Genomic DNA, 20,466 nt, shown 5'->3' with positions numbered 1-20,466 from the left:
CAGTGTTCTCTCTGAATGTAAACAAAACAAAAACTCTTTTTTGGCATCTATACCTGTACTATATGAAGAGTAGTGGAATACTGAAAAGATGATGCTATGCAAATTAAATCAGAGGATTTGGGAGAGTGCTGCTTGGTTGTTTGTCCCTCTATTTGTTTTTCAAACACCGATGCACACAGAACAAAATCCCCGTCTCTACAAAGCAATTAACAATTCGGCAGTATTCAGTATAAAACAGGATGCAGCTGAGAGAGCAGTCATATTCTGTCATTAAAGTCTTTCAGATATGCTAACTGAAAATACTTAGAGCATGCAATGTTGCTTTTTCACCTCCTTCTGGAAAAGCTCAGAGTCAAAGAATATGACATGTTTAACAGCTTCCTTGTTACCTACACAGTCCTCCTCAAATGCTGAAAGAAAGAGAAGTCCATTTTTTCTGCCATAAATGTAAGCCTAAATCTCTTATTTCAGTGAAAATATCAAGTGAGCTCTCAGCACAGGATTTATTAGAGATTAACTCAAAAATTACTGAGAATGAATGCTTCTATTTCAATAGCTAATAAAAATGAATATTCAGTATTTTACCAACAGTGATACAGCTTTTTCCATTTAAACTGCAGGGCCTGCAATTGGCCCTGAGCTTTTGGGTGTGACTGCATGTCCCAGCTGAATTTGACCCGGTGTCAGGGCAGAAACACAGCCTTATTTCTATGATGAAAATATCCAGAGACATAATCAAGAAGGATGTTGTACACATCAGCCAAATCCTTGAAATAGACTGTTTGGGAGACCAGGATCCTGGGCATGTCACAGCTCACATTTGTCAGAATATTAGTGCAGCTCAACAGGGAAATAAAACAAAGCACTTTGTAAAGATTTTTAGTTTTAAGAATAATTAAACTTTCCCAATGTACGTACTCTGGAGTAGAGCAAATTTAAGATAACTGAAAATAGATGCTTTTCTTAGATACCTTCGAAGGTCTTTAACCACAGCTATGAGCTGTCAGCCATACACTCACCAGCTGGCAAAATTTCTGCAGAAACACCTGTGGTCCTCATTGACCACACTTTGCATCATGTGCATTTGTTCTTACCCATCAGACTGAAGAGCAGGACAAGCAAGGGACAGGGTTCACTACATCTCAACGAAAAAGGACCATGACCACTGTCCGAAAGAAAAACCTGTGCCCAGACACTGCCAAGGGGACAAAAGACTCCTCGGTTTAGTAAAAACGTGCAGTGCACAGAATCCTCCCTAACTTCTGGTTCCACATAAACGCTCAGAAGTGCTTTAGGAAAATAAAGATCTGCAGATTCCAGCTCAATAAAATCCTTTAATTCACAGCTGTGCAACTCAGTATGACATGAATACCCCAAATCCTGGCACATACTTGAAAAGGATATTGGGGCAAAAGCAGGACATGAGGCAACGGCTGTGCTTGCAAAACAAGATGCTCCTTCATGTGTCTCTTATCTAACACATCTGTCACAAGTGGTGGTGCTTCCCCTTCATTCTGCTTTACCTTCTTTTCTCATTGTGCTTCTACACAACTTCCTAAGCCCTCCCTTTCTTCAGTACTCCCCATATTCATTTCTTTCTAACTTTGTGTTCCCCTAATACTGCCTCTAATTCTCCACAGATGTCCCCCCCACCTCATTTGTCATCCTGAGTTTGTCTTTTCTGTCTCTATTTAAAAATTACTGGAGTACCAATTGTAGTTTATAGCTTACATAATATCCATTGCTTTACCCAAATTACATTCAAAATAAAGATGGTAAAGATTTTTATTTTATTGTGGGCTTTTTTGTTGTGGGGTTTTGTTTTGTTGTTTTTTATCTTCTGTTTGCAACTTTTGTTTTTCTTAACACATACAAATCTAGATCCAGACCAAGCAAGTTCTTAGCCCTTTCATTTATGGATTTAACCTAAGAGACCCCGCAGGTCAACTGGGTTCAATGTTTCTAAATGTATCATTAAAATGAGACAGCCTTCACAAAAGCCTGGTTTCCCTCACCTGCCTAATGCATTTATCAGAGAAAAGGATTAGGCAGACTTCATAGTTCACTTCCAACTAAAAGGATCCTATGATTTCATTACTATCTTCACATACATTTTAAGAAGAAAATATGTTTTTCTGAATACTGGTTAAACTTTGCTCTTCAGAGGAGTATAGGGATCCACAACAAGACTATTTTGGGCAAGTTCATAGACATCGTTTGCTCTCCAGAGATACCCCAAAAAAACCCAGTAATTTCAATCTGAAAAGATTGTCCTGAACAGCCTAGGTAGGGGATGTATTTTAGGAAACACTTAAGTTATCCCTGAAAAAGGAACAGTAACCTTATTTTGCCTGTTTGGCTTCACCAAATTTGTAAGCAACTGACATATGTATATGCAGCTTAGAATCATGGAACCAAAGAGACATTTAATTTGGAAAAGATCTCAAAGATCAAGTCGATCCACTACAACACTTCATGGAAAAAGACCAAAATTGTATTCTTGTAACTTTTGTTAGAAGAACTTCTGTTGTAAGAAATTTCGTATTCTGTCACAATAAAAGCTGAAATTTCATTAATGTTACGCAGCTCACTTTCATGTTTCTCAAGTTTCCTGGCTTTTGGCCTTGTAAAGAAAATATATTAACAAATTTCAGCATTGCAACAAAATGTAGCATTTGGAAAAGCCCTGTATTTTGCTTGGCCTGAAAATCTGTCAGGACAGGATTAGTGTTAATTCCTATACCCATGATAGCTTTTTTCCTTCTCTTTTACATAACTAGGGACAAGTAAAATTGACTCCTTGGAAACTTAAATCATCAAGAAGAGGTCCTTCTTAATTTTAAAAAATTCTAATTTCTGAAGCAAAGAAAAAAAAAGTCTCTAGATTTTTTTCAGTGTTTTAGCACTGGAGTATGAAAAAGTAAATATGCCTGAACAAATACACACAAGTACAAAGATAACCGCATCAGGTGAAACAGCTTCCAGCAGAGAAAATGCTGATATTATTTTGGTAAAAACTAAGGGCAATGAGAGCATATTAAAAGACTAACACTAGAGAATGGTAGGCCTGCTACACACAGAGAGATGCTTTTCGCCTCATTATCTTAATTTCACTTCATGCCCACTGTTGAGCAAATATTCCTATATCCATCCTGAAGACACAGAAATTATTGCTAGAGGATGCTGCAATCACATTAAGGTTACACTCACTGTATCTTATCAGGGGGACCACATTAGCCACACGATGCTGGGTCTTCCAGTACTTTTCATTTCATTCAACAATGTAAGATGATGACATATTTATCTATTTATTTTTAAGATACTATATGAAATTGGAAATCAATGCTTTAAAAAAGTTAAGACTATCATTTTGCAGAGGGGTTACAGCACAGGGAGTATTTAATTACACATATTCAATTAATATTTAATTAGACAATCAATTATATTGCCAAAGATGAAAAAAGGGACCTAAAGAAGTGTTTCAGAGCAGTTTTTTAATTGACTTGTATGCCCACACATGGTTTAATCTTTATAGTGGTCATCTTCATTCATTGTTAAAAGAACATTAATTTGTTTTTTAAACTAGGAAAAAAAATCGTTTTGGCAGTAGCTACAGCTTATAATGGAAAGTAAGACTATCCTGCACAATAAATCCAGAATAGTGCTTCAAACTATAATGAAATATCAACGTTAATGCAGGAAGGCAATATTTGTTTCTTTTATTGTTATAAGGTTGCTACACGAAAAAAACCATCATCTTTAAAACTAATTTTGCTGTATTTTCAATGCATTTTACTCATCAAGAGTGTTACTACTCAGAAAGAACAAAAAGAGGCATCTAACAGAGAACAGTCTAAATAAACTTTAAAAATGCAGACCTCCAATGCTTTTCTTGACAGATTCAGGTCCATGGCTCCTACAACCTCAAGACAGCTCTCTATTCAGAAGCACCAAAGACAGTATCATGTTTTGTTTAACAACCACCTGCCATAACCACCTGGGAGTCACTGAAATACAAATATGCTCAGCCACCATTTTTTCTCTCCAGTTTGTTCCAGTTGCACCAATGGCTAAGAAGCACTGCAAAGCAACTTCGTTTTCCAGCAGTGTCATCTCATTGGTGCTCCAAAAGGAAGCTGATTTACTCCTATTGAGCATTTTTCAAATGAACTTGCTTATATAATATAGTCCCTACTGACAGTTCCATAGCTCAACTGCTTGCTCCTATGACCAGCAACAAGGACATCCTTTCTATCACACTTGGTTTTCCTGAATATTCAACTAAAAACACTGAGGAGCAAGGAATTATTTTCCTGTCTAAAATACACCTATAAGCATCTCAAGGAGTATTAAATAGCAAATGAAATAAAGAACAGCAGAAACTCATACTACAATAGCTCATTTGAAAAACACCATGGTATTTTACTATAGGTACAATTTCAAAACCCTTGGCAAAGAAACAACCTTGAACAAAATAAAGCTGTTTTTATTCAAGAATAATGAGTGTTTCTGATAACTGTAATATTCCATGTGCAAAATCTCCCTTCCTTCTGGAAACGAATATTAAAAACATCACAGAAATTACCATCACTCACCTCTCCTGTCATTTCTGCCTGCATTTGTGGATTTGTCAGAAGGGCAAGGGCAACGTCCTTCACATTTCACTGAAATCTGTTTTCCTGAGACACAGGCTTGATAGTCTAATTTGCACTGTAAGGAGACAGAATAGCTATCATTAATATAAACATATCTTATTAAAAATAATTCCAGTTCTAAGAAATTTGAAGCAATCTTTCATGAAATGCTTAAATCTTTGCAGACAGGTGCAAAGAAAAGTCTTCTGCAGTATATGTTACTTTCCTAACAGAAATTAGATTAAAAAAAGGTACAAAGTTTTTGGTTCCTAGCCTGGCTGCAGTTTCAGACTCAATTCAAGCATGAAGACACTTGTGGTGTGAAACTAATTTGAATATCCATGCTAAATGGAAGTAGACTGCACTGGTTTAATCTGTATTCTATGAGCAAATAAACACAGCAACAACATTCATTATTGAAAGGAGCAATAAACAGTCAATTTTCATAAATTTTTATAGAATTTCTATCTTTAAGATGCCAGTATCCTGGTAAAAAGCATTAGTGAATGAAATGAAAAACTGTGCCTAATGTAATTCTGCATAGTGCCCATCTTTTCTGATACAGAAACAGATTAATTTCTGAGGTTCTGATCTGTGTACTTACAGCTCCAATCCAGAAACCACATAAAAGCTAACTATATCTGAGAAACAAAACTGTTGTTTCAAGTGTATTAAAAAAATGTAGCTAAAAGGCACATATAGAGAAAATAATATCACTGTAAGCCACTGCCACTCTTATTGAAAAGCTGAACTTTTCTTCCAATAAAAAGGTTCTTTGCATAGAGATCTTTCTCTGGGATGTTTTTTGCAATGTATTATCAGGAAAAACAAAAAACCAAGGGAGGGAAGCATCTACAAAGAGTGTTTTCAAAAAGAGAAAGAAGAAAAATTGTTATGGAGAACACATCATCCTTGAACAAAAGATGCCAAAATGTCTCTTTAAATAGGTAAAGGACACAGAAGCATATGAGTCAGAAAACCAGTTCAAGTAACAAATGAAAATATGAAGTGTTTTCTATGCATCACAACACTTCAGAACAATCTCACCAAAATGTCTCTCTTTTATTCCCTGAGTTGTATTTTATTAGGGTACGTAACTTCACTGTAATGAAGTTCCATTATATGATTCTCAGTATTTCAAGAGAATGCTAAAGTCAAAGTTTCTCTCTCTCTCCCCGAAAAATATGTAAGAGGTGGGAGCGCTGCAGCTATGTAAGAAAGAATCAAGAAGCCTCCTGAAAGACTGCACTTGAGGTTCCCACTAGTACGCAGATGTAAGCACTGTGAATTTACAGAACTTTATCAGCTTTTTAAGCAGTCAGACTTCTAGTCTTGTCACACTCTCACGCAGTTCTACATCTTGCATAACCTGAAGTGCATCACTGTATCAGAATAGTACATTTTTGCACCATTGCCAGCACTAAAAATACAGAAATTATTACCTCAAATTACGTGTACCTAAATAAAGTCATTATTGTATTTCGGTTTTGAATGTGTCACCTTTTGCCAAAAAGGCATGGTTAAAGGAAAATGACACTAATAGAACCTTTTAATTCTCCTAAAAAAACACCAACATATCTGTTCCAATTGAAAGCTCTACAGCACTAATATCTCATAAAAGACTAGAAAATGGTAGAAAAGCAAATATCTGCCCATGCTGATTTTGAAACAACTGAATACTACTTCTATCTCAATTATCCTGGCTGTACAGGAGAGTGCTTGCATTACTATGATGTCCACCAGCCCTCCCTCCAGAAAGTACATAACCTGATTCACATTTTAATGCTCAAACCAATATTTGGAGTTCATGGAATGGATTATCACTCTAATTTAACACTCATCTCTGTTAAAAAGATATGGCTCTACTCTTTTAAGATCTGAGAGTTTTTATTATTCAAACTTAGTAGTTTAAGGATTCAAACCTACAGAGAGTTGTGCTATAGGCTATGATTACTCTAATTGGTGAGACCACCACTTAATATTTGACATATAAACCCATTCCAGGTTTGATTTACTAAGAAACAGAGTATGAAGAGTGAAGGGAAAAAAGAGGTACTTTTATTTAATTTCTTAAGATTTCTTTAATCCTTCCTTTGAGAGATTATTTTTTTACAGACTCCAATGCTCCTAACTTTGACTCACTCGAATGTTGCTGAAGAGACTAGTAAATACGTCACAGGTGCTTCAGCTGAGTTCATCATGAGTTGCCAGTTTAGTCTTTTTAGTTTATTTTCCTTTGAAAAAGGAGGTCTACTCAGTCCTATTTGCAAATAATACTATCCTTTTAAACACTACACAAACTTAATGCTCAACACCTTGGCACAGGCAGAGATACATGAGATACTGAGTGCAAGGTCAGGACACAACACTTCCAAACCAGTACTCCCATTCACAGGTATGATAAAATTTTACCCTCGCTGAACTCATTTTAAGGACAGCCAGGCAGCAGAGATATATTCATTGTTTTCAGAAACAAAGCAACATCACAGTGCTTGTATAAGCTGGAAATGAATCAAGGCAGTTCTGACAATTTCCTATTAGCAGCTAACGACACGAGGAACAGAACCCTGGTTCAAACCTCTTGACATCATTCCCGAGATTACAGTCAAACTTCCTTCAATGTTACTCTTAAACTGGCAGAAGAGCAAGAAACATACCTGAGAAACTCCACAGAAAAAGAAATCACTGACATGAAGGCTACGAGGACACAATGAGAAATAGAGGTCAAAAAGGAGGGGCGGTGTGAGGGGATTCATGCCAGGGTAGTACTCAAAGAGCTGCCTGATTTCCTAACCAGATCTCTCTCACTGACTTTTCAATGGTCTTGGGAATCTGAAGAATTAAGAGAAAGCTGGAAAATGCTGACCCAGTCCTACTTCTACATCCAGTAAAATGATGGAGAAGATTACTCTGGGAGTTAAAGGAAGACATATGAAAGACAATGCAATCACTGGTCACAATCCTGGCTGATCACAGGCAGGACAGCTTAACGAGAATGAAGTCCAACTTGACAATTTCCTTTTACAACAAAGTTACCCACCTAGCTGACCAAGGGCAGCCAGGCAATAGAACCCTTTTTGAGTTCAATAATGCTTCCAATACTGTCTCTCACAGTGCCCTCCTGGACAAAGTGTCCAGCAGACAGCAGGACGAGCCCATCATGCGGTGGGTGAGCACCCAACTCATGGGCTGGACACAGAGCACTGTGGGGTGAATGGGATAACATTAGGGGTACATCAGGCTGGTGACCGGTTACTAATGGGGTTCCACACAGCTGCACTGTAGGGCCAGTGCTCTTCAAGGTCCTCAAACAACTTGGATGTAGGACTCAAACGTATATGAAGTAAATTTGCCAATGACATTCAACTGGAAGGAGCTGCTGACTCCCTCCAAGGCAGAGAGACCTAAACAAAGAGGAGGGGTGGGCAATCACCAACTGTATGAAGACCAACGAAGAAAAGTACCAGATTCTGCACCTAGAATGGGGCAACCCTAGATGAACAGACGAACTGGGGAATGAGATGCTGGAAAGCAGTGCCATGGAAAGGAAACTGGGCGTCCTGGTTGATGGCAAGTTGAATTTGGATCATTGTGTCCCAGCAGCCAGGCAGGCCAAGCCTGTCGGGGGGGGGGGGGCATCAGGCCCAGCATCGCCAGCCAGGCAAGGAAGGGACTGTCTCCACTGGTCTGCACTGGGGCAGCCTCAACTCGAGTGCTGGGGGCAGTTCTGGCTGCCACAACATAAATAAGATATTAAGCTATTAGAGAGCCATAAGGATGATGAAGGGCTTTGAGGGGGAGCCATATGAGGAGTGGCTGAGGTCACTTGGTCTGTTCAGTCTGGAGAAGACTGACAGGAGACCTCACTGCAGCACACAGCTTCCTCATGAGGGAAAAGGACAGGCAGGCGCTGATCTCTCCTCTGTGGTGACCAGTGACAGGACCCAAGGGAATGGCCTGATGCTGTGTCAGGGGAGCTTTAGGTTGGGTATTAGGACAAGGTTCTCCACCCAGAGGCTCCCCAGGGAAGTGGTCACAGCACCAAGCCTGGCAGAGTTCAAGGCTCTCAGACACATGGTGTGACACTTGGGGATGTCTTGTGCAGGCCAGGAGATGGACATGAGGATTCTCGTGGTACCTTCCAACTCAGGTTATTCTGTGATTCTAGAGGGTTGGAAGATGAGCTAAAGGACATCCTATTAAACATGGAAGAGTTTTAGGAGATAGAAATATAATAAAAATAGTAGTAATTTAAAAATAGGCTAAAATATAAAGTAATTCAATACAGAAAACTGCTGTGGTCTACTGTTACACAGAAAAAAAAAATAATCAAGATATTAACAACAAGCTGGAGCAATCAGCTAGACATCCATTCTAAAGGAAAAATAGAAGTCTAGTGATCATTAAGAACAGTTGAGCGGTGTTTAAAAACATTATACCAGGACATACAAATGCTAGTGCAACCTACAAAACAAGCAAGATAATTTCCCACAGCTCTAGCAGCACTGTACAGCTTGTGACAAGGTTTCAAACAAGAGAGGAATTAACTGAAAAAGAAGTAACAGGAATAATGAGAAACCTGAAAAATAGTCCCCAAAAAGAGGCTGAAGGTCTTAGAGAAGACGATTCACAGAACAGCTGTCAAATAGGCAAAAGACATCTGAAAGGTACCTGAAAAGAATACCACGATGAATGCTACAAGAAATAATTGTCTTGAATTGCGGCAGAGAAGTAACAAATTAGATACTCGGCAGGGCAGGCTCTTTAAGAATGGTAGTGACATCTTAAAACAAATCCTTGGAGAAGCTTTTTGAATCTTAGTAATTGTCTTTACGACCAGGCTTAGATAAATCCATCAGGAATTACACCTGTGCAGCTTATCGTGCTTTGAGAACATGGGTGGATCAGATTGCATAAAGCTTATTCAGCTGGGAAGTACAGTACAGACCCACTACAGGAATGAACCAGTGTCAAGAGATTACTGCTTGCATAAATCTTGTTCATTTACTGAAGAGTTTGAAAAATGTGTAATGAATGAACTGGGAGACAGCACAAAAGGAAAGAAAAGTAATGTTTGTACTGGTCTATTGATCCTAGATAATTTCAGCAAAATTCTGTTTGGTACTGAGTGTGTTTGTGTTCTCCTGAGCTCTTAAGAACCTGACATATTATTTGAGAACATGGTAAATATTTTTAGATAAACTATAAAACAAAAATTAATTGAATATATAAATGCTTTGCAATGTGAAATATGAACAAAAAAATCCTTAAATTGGATATTCACATCTCACATATCATTTATTTGCTTTCATCTGCAGAACATCATCTATCTGTAAAAAGACATATCACACAGAGGGACAGTCTGTGAGACAGCTGTAAATTAGTTGCTATTTGCAGACTTCTCAAAACGTACAAGGAATAAAGACACATTCAAGTATATGAGAAATTTACTCTGACTGTCTGGCTACCATATAATAAAAGACCTAAGAGTGTACTGACAACAATTTCCTGATTAAATTAAAGGGAGTATGTCCATTCCATGTGTTATGTGAGTGAAGAGCCCCCTGGAAGAAAGCAACAGAATTAGGATTGCATTATAAGTCCACCCAAAAAGAAAGATAAAGTCCTTGTGAAGCATTGACTCTGGCATTTCCTTTAATGTTATCAATCTGCTTCTTCTCACAGACTTAATTCTGTTCGTTTTAGAGAATGCTACAACCTCAGTGCAAGTTTTTCCACAACAGTACTGTCTTGACAGGAACATCTAGTGACTTTAAAACAAAACTAACTAAAACTAAGTAATGAGGATACCTGTGACTTCTCTGGCAAGCAAAGAACAGGAGCTAATGAACAGAAGCCTTGAGGTACAATCTGCAGACACCACCCTCCAATCCCTCTTTTCCATCTGTATAAACCCTGGGCAGCTGGAAGCAGAACTGGTACACCTTTACAGCACACAAGTCAGCAGAAATTAGCTGCCAAGATATTCATCTAGATATCCAGTGAATACTGTGTCCATCATGTGCTTCAAGCCCTTCACACAGAAAGACTGAAGTTTGGCCAAATGTATAAGACACCCTTTTCTAAACAGAAGGATATCTGCAATATTGGACAAAATGTGAATTCACTGTTAAAAGTGTTTCAGATATTTTCATCTGCTAAAATGCTGATACTTACAGAAATGCTTTCTAGAACACCATCATATTTAATACCGAGCACTCAGTAAATTACTTTTTAGACAAACAATAATGAATATTTATGCAACTGTAGAGTGTCTCATCTTTGAAAAGTAACCATCACCTGTAATTGCACCTTATCTCAACGACAGCTCTGTACAAGTCCCTGATATTTTTGTACATTTAAAAACCAAACAGGGTATACTATCCAATTCTAGAAAAAAATACACACATAAATAATTAAATTCAGATTCCTTCTGATAATTATCAGTTTATATGCTACAAATAGAATTGCTGGGTTTATTTGGAATATCCTTTCAAGTTTCTATGTTCCCACCAAAGCATGCTCACAGTTCTTTCTTTTGTATGTATTTTCTAGATGATCAACAATTCATGGTCAGGAGATTTCTGTCTGATGCAATCAACAGGATCTCTGAAAAAGAGCTCTTTGCTAGAATACCACAAAGTTTTATTTTTTTCCCTGCATCATATGTTTCACAGGTAGAAATCTTTCCCATAGAGCCCCACATCCATGCATAATACAGATGTTCTCTCTCTCTTGTTAGAAGCTGGTATGTCGGACAGCTGAACAGATAATCTCTGATTACTCAGTACTGTGTGCTTTCAACTTATCTTCATGCTGTTTTCTTATCCACGTTCCCCATTTTCAAACCTTATTCCTATTTCACAAAGCTTACATACATTCCCCAGGACAAAATTTGCCTCTGCTGTATTTGGTGCAAACTGTTATGTGAAATTATGGCCTCAGATTTGAGCCTAAGTCAAATGTGTAAAGAAAGTATCTTTTTTAACTCAGTGGTAAAAAAGATGGCAGGTAGGGTGAGTGTTGATCAGGTATGTTCCAGATCCAGTTCAGCGCAGACCATTTGTATATACCTGATACATGGAAGAGAAGTAAAGGACTGCTTCTTGCAATCACTTTAGGCTGGCTTAAGTGATGGTGAAAATATGGCCAAAGTTAGTGATGTGGTAAACCTAATTTTGAAAATTTTATGTAATTTTGAATTTCTTTACAAAAAGCAGCCAAGAAGGTATAGAATTTCAAGCCAAATGCATCTAGGCATAATGCCGAGAGGCCACATTTTCAACTAATTCAACCTTAGGAAAGGAAATATTAATGGGCAAATCTATCCATGAAGCATCGACAGATCTACATCCTAGATCAACAGATGCCTTTTTTAGCATGTGTATTAGTCACCTAAAATAGGAATTTGGATAAAAAAATCTTCGGCAAAAAAAAGTACTACTTAAAATGAAAACAACTGTTGAATATATTAACCATAAAGACATGCAACTAGCACTTTGATCAGAGAAAAATAGGCAATATGTCTACTGAACCAAGACCCTGAGCAAAGAAAATCTTCTGTGGTTGAAAGACAACCGATGATACATCGTTTATGAAGCTACGAATTAGAGAATGCTATTTTCGTGAAAAAAATTAAAACCTGTATGAACAGTTTTCTTCCCATTTACCTTATCTCTTTTCTTCAGCGCTCTGCAGTGCAATAGCATAAAATTAAAAGCTTGAAATCATTGAAATCAGGTCAACTGGTTATTCAGTCTTTTTCAGACACCCTAGAACACATATTAAGTCACAGAAATATGCCAATAGATGCCTACTGGGATTATTTAAATTAGGCACCTACTTATCTTTGCTTTCCTGCTTAGAGGCTCTTAAAGACACATGATGCTTAGGAGCTTCTGGAAATCCTTCAAAGAACTTATCTGCTTTTAAAATCAGCAGTCTGAATTTTTAGACACCTGCTCAGTTTGGAATATATACATCTCACTATCTTATTCTATACATATTGCAAACAGGCTAACTAATATTTTATACCATCAAGTAAGAACACAAAGCTTAATTAATGGTAAATCCCTATTTGAAATACACTATTTCTAGTAAATTAGGAATAATTAATAATAATGCCTTTAGTGTTTGTGCAAAAAAGTAATATATTTCCTCATATCCAAATTAATATTTCAATATTCCCTGAATACAACAAATCGTGCAAAAAGTATTTCAAATAAAAAAAATTATTGTGTTTTAAAAAACTTACTAAAGGGCTAAAAATATATAACTGTGTAATATATTATATTGTGCTCTGACTTACTCCAAAATATAAACATTGATGCAGTCTCAAAATTTACTAAAAGCTTCTAGTGAGCATGCTTATCACCAAAAAAAACCCAAAACGAAACAAACAAGCAAACAAAAACTCTTTCTGACATATATAAGCATATACTTAAATCCATAAATTCTGGCTCTGAATAAGAGCTCTTGCCTATATAGTCCAAACCTCAGCACTTCATCAGGCTCCCTGTTTCAAATTTCTCCATTATATTGATCCCACCTGAGCTGGAGATGCACAGAACGTAACTCAACGCCGTTTGTATGTGAGATGCTTGGTGCACCCTATTGCTGGCATTCAGTATTTTGCAATTTGGAGAAATTTTCTTGAGAGACAGAAAAATAAATATTGCTCAGATGAAACTAACCTTACATTTTGAAGTTCCCACTACCAATTTGAAAACTAACATTCAAAGAAAATTTTTAAAGGTGAACAACAACATTTCGTTCCCCTACACAACTATCTTAAAAATAGGTGACTATATTGGTTCAAACATCAGTAAGTAAAGCTCTTCACTAATTTACATCTGGCATGTAAATTTCTGAATAATGGCAATAGTAACACAGAAATAATGGCAAAGCTGTAAGACCCTATAACAAGACACAAATGACTTCTAAAAGTGTAGAATTTTTTGTTAAAACAATTTGCTTATTCCTTATTAGCATGCATTATCGCTGTATTTTTAATGTGATATGACTTCCTAAGACATGCTGGCTGATTGCATTGCTAATTAAACAAGTTCAATTTATCCAATTATATCCAAGTTGAAATATTTATAAAGTTGTATCTGAGCTAAAATAGCATCTAAAGGGCATGCTCATTAGTTTCAATTACAGGAAAAATAATAAAAGTACTAACAGCAACATGCACAGACATAGACAGTCCATACCGAGGTATCCCATCAAAGTTGCAAAGACATTTAAATTATTCTTTGTCAACTGTGGGGAAAAAGAAAAAGAAAAAAAAAAAAAAGAAAAAGAAAAAAAAAGAGGAAAAATAAATACTATATAGTTCATTACAAGTAGGTGAAACATTTAGGCACTCTCAGTTTTCTCATCAGAGAGCCTGTACAGCTCTCTGCTTTTTTGCTCACCTAAAAATATATGCTAATATTAATTTGAACTTCAAGTACTAGATTTAATTTGTAAAACTGTCCAAAATACAAGGCTCCATGTGGTATTAGTGATAAAAATATTCATGAAATTCCACATTCATACTAGTACTCTGACAGGAAAGAAACACAGTGTTGTACAAGTGGGAATTAACATTCCAAAGCATGACTGTTTTTCGGTAGACCACATATCTCTTCTTGAGCATAAAAAGATCTTTCTTGTAGAGGCACACAGAACCATGCCTAAGTCTTTCCCCCACATGCTGTTAGTATTTGATTTCTAAAACATGCAAAAATTTTCCTTGTTCTGTGACAAACACATATCAATTACAACCAGGACAACAAAAAGCCAAGTTTTCATATTTTATGTTTTGAATGAAGAGCCAAAGTGATAGATTTTGCTACATCAATACTTATTTTTCTTTTCTGGTAAGTCCATGGTGGCCTAAGATGGTTTTTTTGCTGTTGTTGACACATTGCTATGATGCAATGAGGACCTACCTCTGATACTCAGACATATGTCTGAATTTGTTTTCAGTGAAATTACCATGTAGCAACTAGCTCACATTTAATGTATTTCATTGGTAGCTTGCCAAAATTACAAATTTGAAAAAAAAACAACAAACGAACCCAAAATAAGAGACTTGGAAGATGATTCTTTAATGTTACAGACATTTTTTTCTCATTGGAATCTGACAAAAATAAAAGACTGAAGCTTCTCTTTTTCTCCAGGCCAGTATGACTAGTTTATAGCACTACAACATTGCTGGTCTAAATCTCTGTTATGGTGTCCGAAACCTAAATTTCACAGCATTTCAGCTTCTTTCAAAATGCAAACGTGGCCTGCATGAACACTGCGTAAGAATATTTTTTAGAAGCTAAAAACTTTTGTTTTGTTTGATTACTAAATTTAATTACACGTTTTAAAAATTTTAATTTGAATAATTGTTTCTAGTAATTTTCATTTTATTTGCAGTTCTGTAGCTAATTGCAACAGAATGCTTTCACTGGGCCAAGATCTGAGCCAGTTCTCATGTGCCATTTGCTTGTTTCCATCTTGACTTCTTTAACCCCATTCTCATCATAGGTTGTTACTATAAACTCTCAAAATCTGTTCCCTAGGTTGGTGTTATTTCACTTCATGTCATTTTTAACCATTCTCTCACCCTATTAAAAGCTTCCTTTCCATTTCTTTCAGAAATAAATGCCTAAACAGAAGCTTTCCAAGATCATAAAAATTCTCTAAATCCACCTATCTCTTGAATTATTAGCACCCTTATCTTCTACTCCACCAAAACCACATGCTTTAATGAGCTTCCACTTGGTAAATTTGAAGCAATTGTGTCCCTTGATCTCCTTGCAACTGACACAGCTCATCTCTAACTTCTACACTATCTTCTCAGTGCCTCAATGTTTCCAGCAACTACAAGAACCTTACTAATTGTCTCAACACCCCAGACCCTTCTCTCTGTTAGTTTCTTTACAGAACTGTTTTCTGCTCCACAAGGCTAACTATATGCAAATTCCTCTGTTCAGCTCCTATGCATTTCTGCATGCATATGATGTGGATACATTTTTCTGGAAAAGAATTACTGTGCCAAAATGATTTGGATTATTTTAGCAGTAATTCTAGTTACATTTTTAATACTATTTTCAAAAGATTAACTTCTAATGGTTAAACCTCTCAGAGAAAGACTGTTCTCCACGCATGTATGTATGTCTCTAAAGTTTAAGAAATCTTAATCTTTAACTATAATCTCCACTTCCCTTACAGAAGTGACTTCTCTTGTTTTACTGGCTGTCTCATCTAACAGTTAACACACAAATTTACATGCAGAATTTTGTATCCATATCCTACTGCTGTGACATAAGTGTCATTTTGATTTTTTCATCCTTCTGATGTTTACATTTTTGTACTGGAGCTCTTAAGCACTGTAACAAAGTGAATTGTTTTCCCATTCCTCTCTGTGATGGGACTTTCGGTTTGATCAGTGGGTTCAGAGAGGTGTCAATCTCATGGCCCAATCGCTGACCAAACTCCAAAACCTACCAAAACCCTAAAACCAAAATAAACTTCTTTTTTGCCCAGACACTGACTGTGTGAACATCCTTTTTGTGTCCATTTGGCAGCATATAATAGTTCTTTAATAAACACTGATACTTCTTTCAGTTACTTGTTTGTCCTATTCTTTTATTGTTTTTTCCTTACAGCCTAGATGCTTTCTATTCTAGAAAAAAACATAAAACCATTTTAAAATAACACACACAGAATCACAGTATGACTCCATTTGAGTCCATTTGAGGGTTGGAAGGGACCTTACAAGATCATCTATAGTTCAGACTCTCCTGCCATGGGCAAATAAATCTACTTTTCTCAAAGCCCTTCCAAGCTAGCCTTGAACACTTCCAGGGATGAGACATCCACAACATCTCTGGGCAACCTGGGCTAGCAACGTACCACCTATATAGTAAAGAATTTCTTCCTAATATATAACCTAAATCTACCCATGGTCTGTTTAAAAGTGCTCTCCCTTACTGTATCACTACAGGCACTTGCATAAAGTTTCTCTCCAGCTCTCTTGTAGGTCCCCTTTCTTGGCTCCTTTATCACTTGGAGAATGAATTTCTGATGAATATATTCCAGGAACCCCCTGGAATGCTTATACTCTGCTGTGTTGTCCCTCCCACAGGGCAGCTGAAGTCCCCCATGAAGATCAGGGCTTGTGAAAGTGAGGCTGCTCCTATTTGTCTATAGAAGCCCTCATTCAGTTGTTTTTCCTGGTGGAGTGGCCAGTAGCAGTCCCCCACTTAAATGTCACCTGTCCCCCTTTAATCCTGACCCTTAAGATCATGGTCAGCATCTCATCCTTTCTGAGGTGCGCCTCCATTTAAAAGAATTACATAGGTGAAGCCTTTGGAAAATACTTTCCAGTCCATAAGGTTGCATTTTCTTATTTTCATTGAAGTATTAAAGTTTAGGTATCTCTTAATGCAAATTCAAGATATAATTTTATATTAAATGAACATGATATTCTGGAAATGAAAAAGGGAATCAAATTCAACTCTTGCTTGTATAAATACATTATCCTAGTCTACGAAAACTGAGTAGCTCAGAATTTTAAAGTAGTAAAGTTTCGGTAATGCATTTTGTTATCTAAGTTATTGCCTTCTTTCTCTACAGTTTTAGCATCTATTTTGAATGCAGTAGATAAAGAGATCAGTTATGTATAATTTGATATAATTTGGAATTTTTAGTACATCAGCCCATTTAAAAATATGGATTAAATAAAGTTAGTCACCCTTTTGATATTTCTCTGCTTTTTTTTTTTGAAAACCACATCCTATCAATATGAAGGTTCCAGATAAAATTTCAGGCCTTACTGGCTTTTACCCATCCATGTCTGATTTTCCAACTTTGGCCAATCTCCTTTTTTTTTTTCCACTGTTTGCCTTTTTTAAGCATTTAAACAATAAACAATCAGTTTCTACTATTTCTGTAAAGACCCAAAGTATATTCCAGGATCCATCAAGATTGATACATTTTATTTTTCTCACTGTCTATTCATCATCACACAGTCTCATTCAAGAAAAGTTTTTTACAGGTTTTTCATTGTGGAGTTTCTTAAGGGGAAAGAATGGGGCAGAAGAAGGGCCAGCCATGGTCTGTTGGCTTTTTTTGAGGTTGTACCCCCCCCTCCCCCATTTACAAACAACAATTTTTTATTTGCCAGTGTACCTCAGCCACAAGTTCATTTAACAGTACCACCCAGATTTGGTCTGTAGGAGGTTTTAATTTTTTCCACTTAGAGCAGAGTGATTTTGGCTGGGTGTTGCTTGGGCTAGAGACACAAATCTCAATTTTGAGATGCCCCATTTGACAAAATCTATTTTTATTAGACAAACAAATCAGCGCTGGTAGAGCACCTGGAAGAACCTGCTTCATCTAGCTGCAGAAGTAAAATACCTGTATGCTGTCAAACAATTTATTTCAGAGAGATTACATTATTTTACTGCTAAAGGTGACAGGCAATGATTTAACCTTATTATTTTTGGCTGTGTTTCAACTGACAGATAAGACAGCAGATTGCTTAGTAACAAGGCAGATAAAAATGGAAAGGCATAGTGGATTAGCCCAATTTAAGAAGTAAGACTGACATACATTGAATCAGGCTTGTGAAAAATACTTTCACTTACTATGTAATAGCAATTCTGTTTCTAGCAATCTCCCCTGAAGCAGAAAAGAACTTTCAACAGCTCAGGCATGTGACCTGAAAGCTCACAATACGATAATTAACAGATTTAAATCAATTTAAGTTACATCAAATCACAATCCTTAAAATAACAACAAAGATTAAAAATCCCAATATGTATTTTTTTGTTTCTTCCCCAAAAGCCGTCTTACACCAAACACACTGCTAAGTTAATAGAGATGATGAAGTTAAAATTTTAAAGATACCTGAAATGAATAAAGATAGCAATGATTTTAAAGAAGAAAAATGTTAAGTATGGAATGCCCTGAGAATAAAAATCTATTTCAGATTCATGCAAAATTATAAACAAAACTTGAATGGAGTATTAAACTCACTCCTTCACACAGTGCAACTTTATCCCCCACTCTTTAAAACCTCCTCACAGAAAGGAATGGTAATTTGGGAAACTGAGGAAAGTATGTCAATATTTAAAATATCTAAATCCACATACCTGTCTATCTGCGGAGTCTTTCAAGATTTTTATCCTCTTTTCTGACTACTTTTCTGTATAGGTTGTATCTAAGTCTGAGAAGCTAGTTTAGACACAATACTTTTGAAAAACACAATTTTTATTGTTATTTAAACACACAGGGCTGTCATCAATAACATAAAGCTTTCATAGGTAGGAGAAAATAAATTTCATTTAAAAATTACTATCAATATGAAGCCATCTTGAGCAAATTACTGCTAACAATAGAACTGCCAAAGAGATTCTGGCATGAAAACATGGGGCAATGGGCATAATTTAAAGATTAAGTTATCTCTGCTGTGTTTTCAAAATACTGCAAGTGCTGTTTATTGATCCTATTTGTGTTTAGATTTTGCTGAAGTGGGACTAATTGTCAACTGCATTCAACTTAAAGAGTGAAAACTTCAGCCTATTATACCAAATACCAGAACTGAAATAAGAATATGCAAAATCCAAAACAAGATTCATCTGCAAGACTGTTTTTTTTTTTCTTTTCCTCTTGGACATTTTCCTGGAACACCAGCTACAATATAGTGCAATATAGGAGAATTGCTCCAACAGAAGCATCCAAGCCTGAGCATCAACATCTCACCCCAGTTACCCCAGTTTTACAGTGTGTGCTGCACAGCAGTGAGTTGCCTCCCTGGGTGAAAGAATGGCAGCAGCTGGGTTGCACTTCTGATGTGCACTTCATGTCCTTTTATTTCCCTATTAATCCCAGGAAAGATGAAGCTACAAACAGGCAGTGTTTTTCATGGAGAACGTCAAGTATATAGGGGTACTAAAGCATTATGAGACAGCACTCCTTAAGAATTCGTAGTGTAAAAATTCGTACTGCACTTTGAATTGCCAAATTTTAGAGAAATGCATAACGTAAAAACAGACCGATCGCAGAACACATGCAGTATTATTTAAATAATAATATTATTTAAATAATACTGCATATGTATTAAAGGCAAGTAAAAATTGTACCACCATCATGCCAAGGAAATGGTAGGATCACTTTATACTGAATTTCTTCTCAGACAATGATTAATACTCACTTTGATTACTCAACATTTCAGCACATAATATTTTAGTTTCAACATTTTCGTAATGTTAGGAACAAATATCTTACACCTGCTACTTTTCTTTTACACTCAGTTCGTGAGACTAATTGTGAGCTAAGAAAACAGTAAACCTAACCAGGACTGCAAAAATGAGAGGGAAACAAAATATCTTTACCTGACTCTGGAAAAGCCCAATTTAGGAGATAACTTTTCTTCCTAGATAGTCCACCTATTATATCATCTTTTTGTTGCTTTCCAAAGCAAAACACATACATGAAATAGCTATAATTACATAACTTAATTCAAGCATTTCACGGGCCTGTCCTGAAAAGCAAGGGTATACTCCCAAAAGAGCATCCATCTGACAAGTGTCAACTGCCTGGCTGTGTTCTACAATACTATTACTATTAATGACCTATTTTCAGAAAATATATTACACAATTTTCCAGAGTCATTGATGAATGCTTTCTAAATACAAGAAAAGTGCCATATAAACTCCTACTGGAGCTTGATGACACAATGAAACCAACTTTGCCTGGAGTACAGGAACACAAATATTTGTCTTTAGTCAATTTTTAAAAACATTGCTCTTGAAATAACCTGGCAAGGACCTCTGTTTTGATGCAA

General features: G+C 36.4%; 1 protein-coding gene across 6 annotated transcripts in view; it reads right to left on the bottom strand.

The window, feature by feature from the left end:
• Positions 1 to 20,466, bottom strand: part of SPOCK3 (SPARC (osteonectin), cwcv and kazal like domains proteoglycan 3) — a 164,947-nt gene that overhangs the window by 40,581 nt on the left and 103,900 nt on the right. For all 6 annotated transcript variants that reach the window (XM_066186018.1, XM_066186023.1, XM_066186021.1 and 3 more), the window contains one exon: positions 4,596 to 4,710. In XM_066186018.1, coding sequence (XP_066042115.1) covers positions 4,596 to 4,710 — 115 coding nt within the window. The remainder of the gene's footprint in view (positions 1 to 4,595; positions 4,711 to 20,466) is intronic.

The sequence above is a fragment of the Chamaea fasciata genome, unplaced genomic scaffold (assembly GCF_029207755.1).
Source record: "Chamaea fasciata isolate MVZ Bird 193981 ecotype frontalis unplaced genomic scaffold, bChaFas1.0.hap1 SCAF_6, whole genome shotgun sequence".
In the NCBI taxonomy this organism is placed as follows: domain Eukaryota; kingdom Metazoa; phylum Chordata; class Aves; order Passeriformes; family Sylviidae; genus Chamaea; species Chamaea fasciata.
This window is presented reverse-complemented; position numbering and strand designations above follow the sequence as displayed.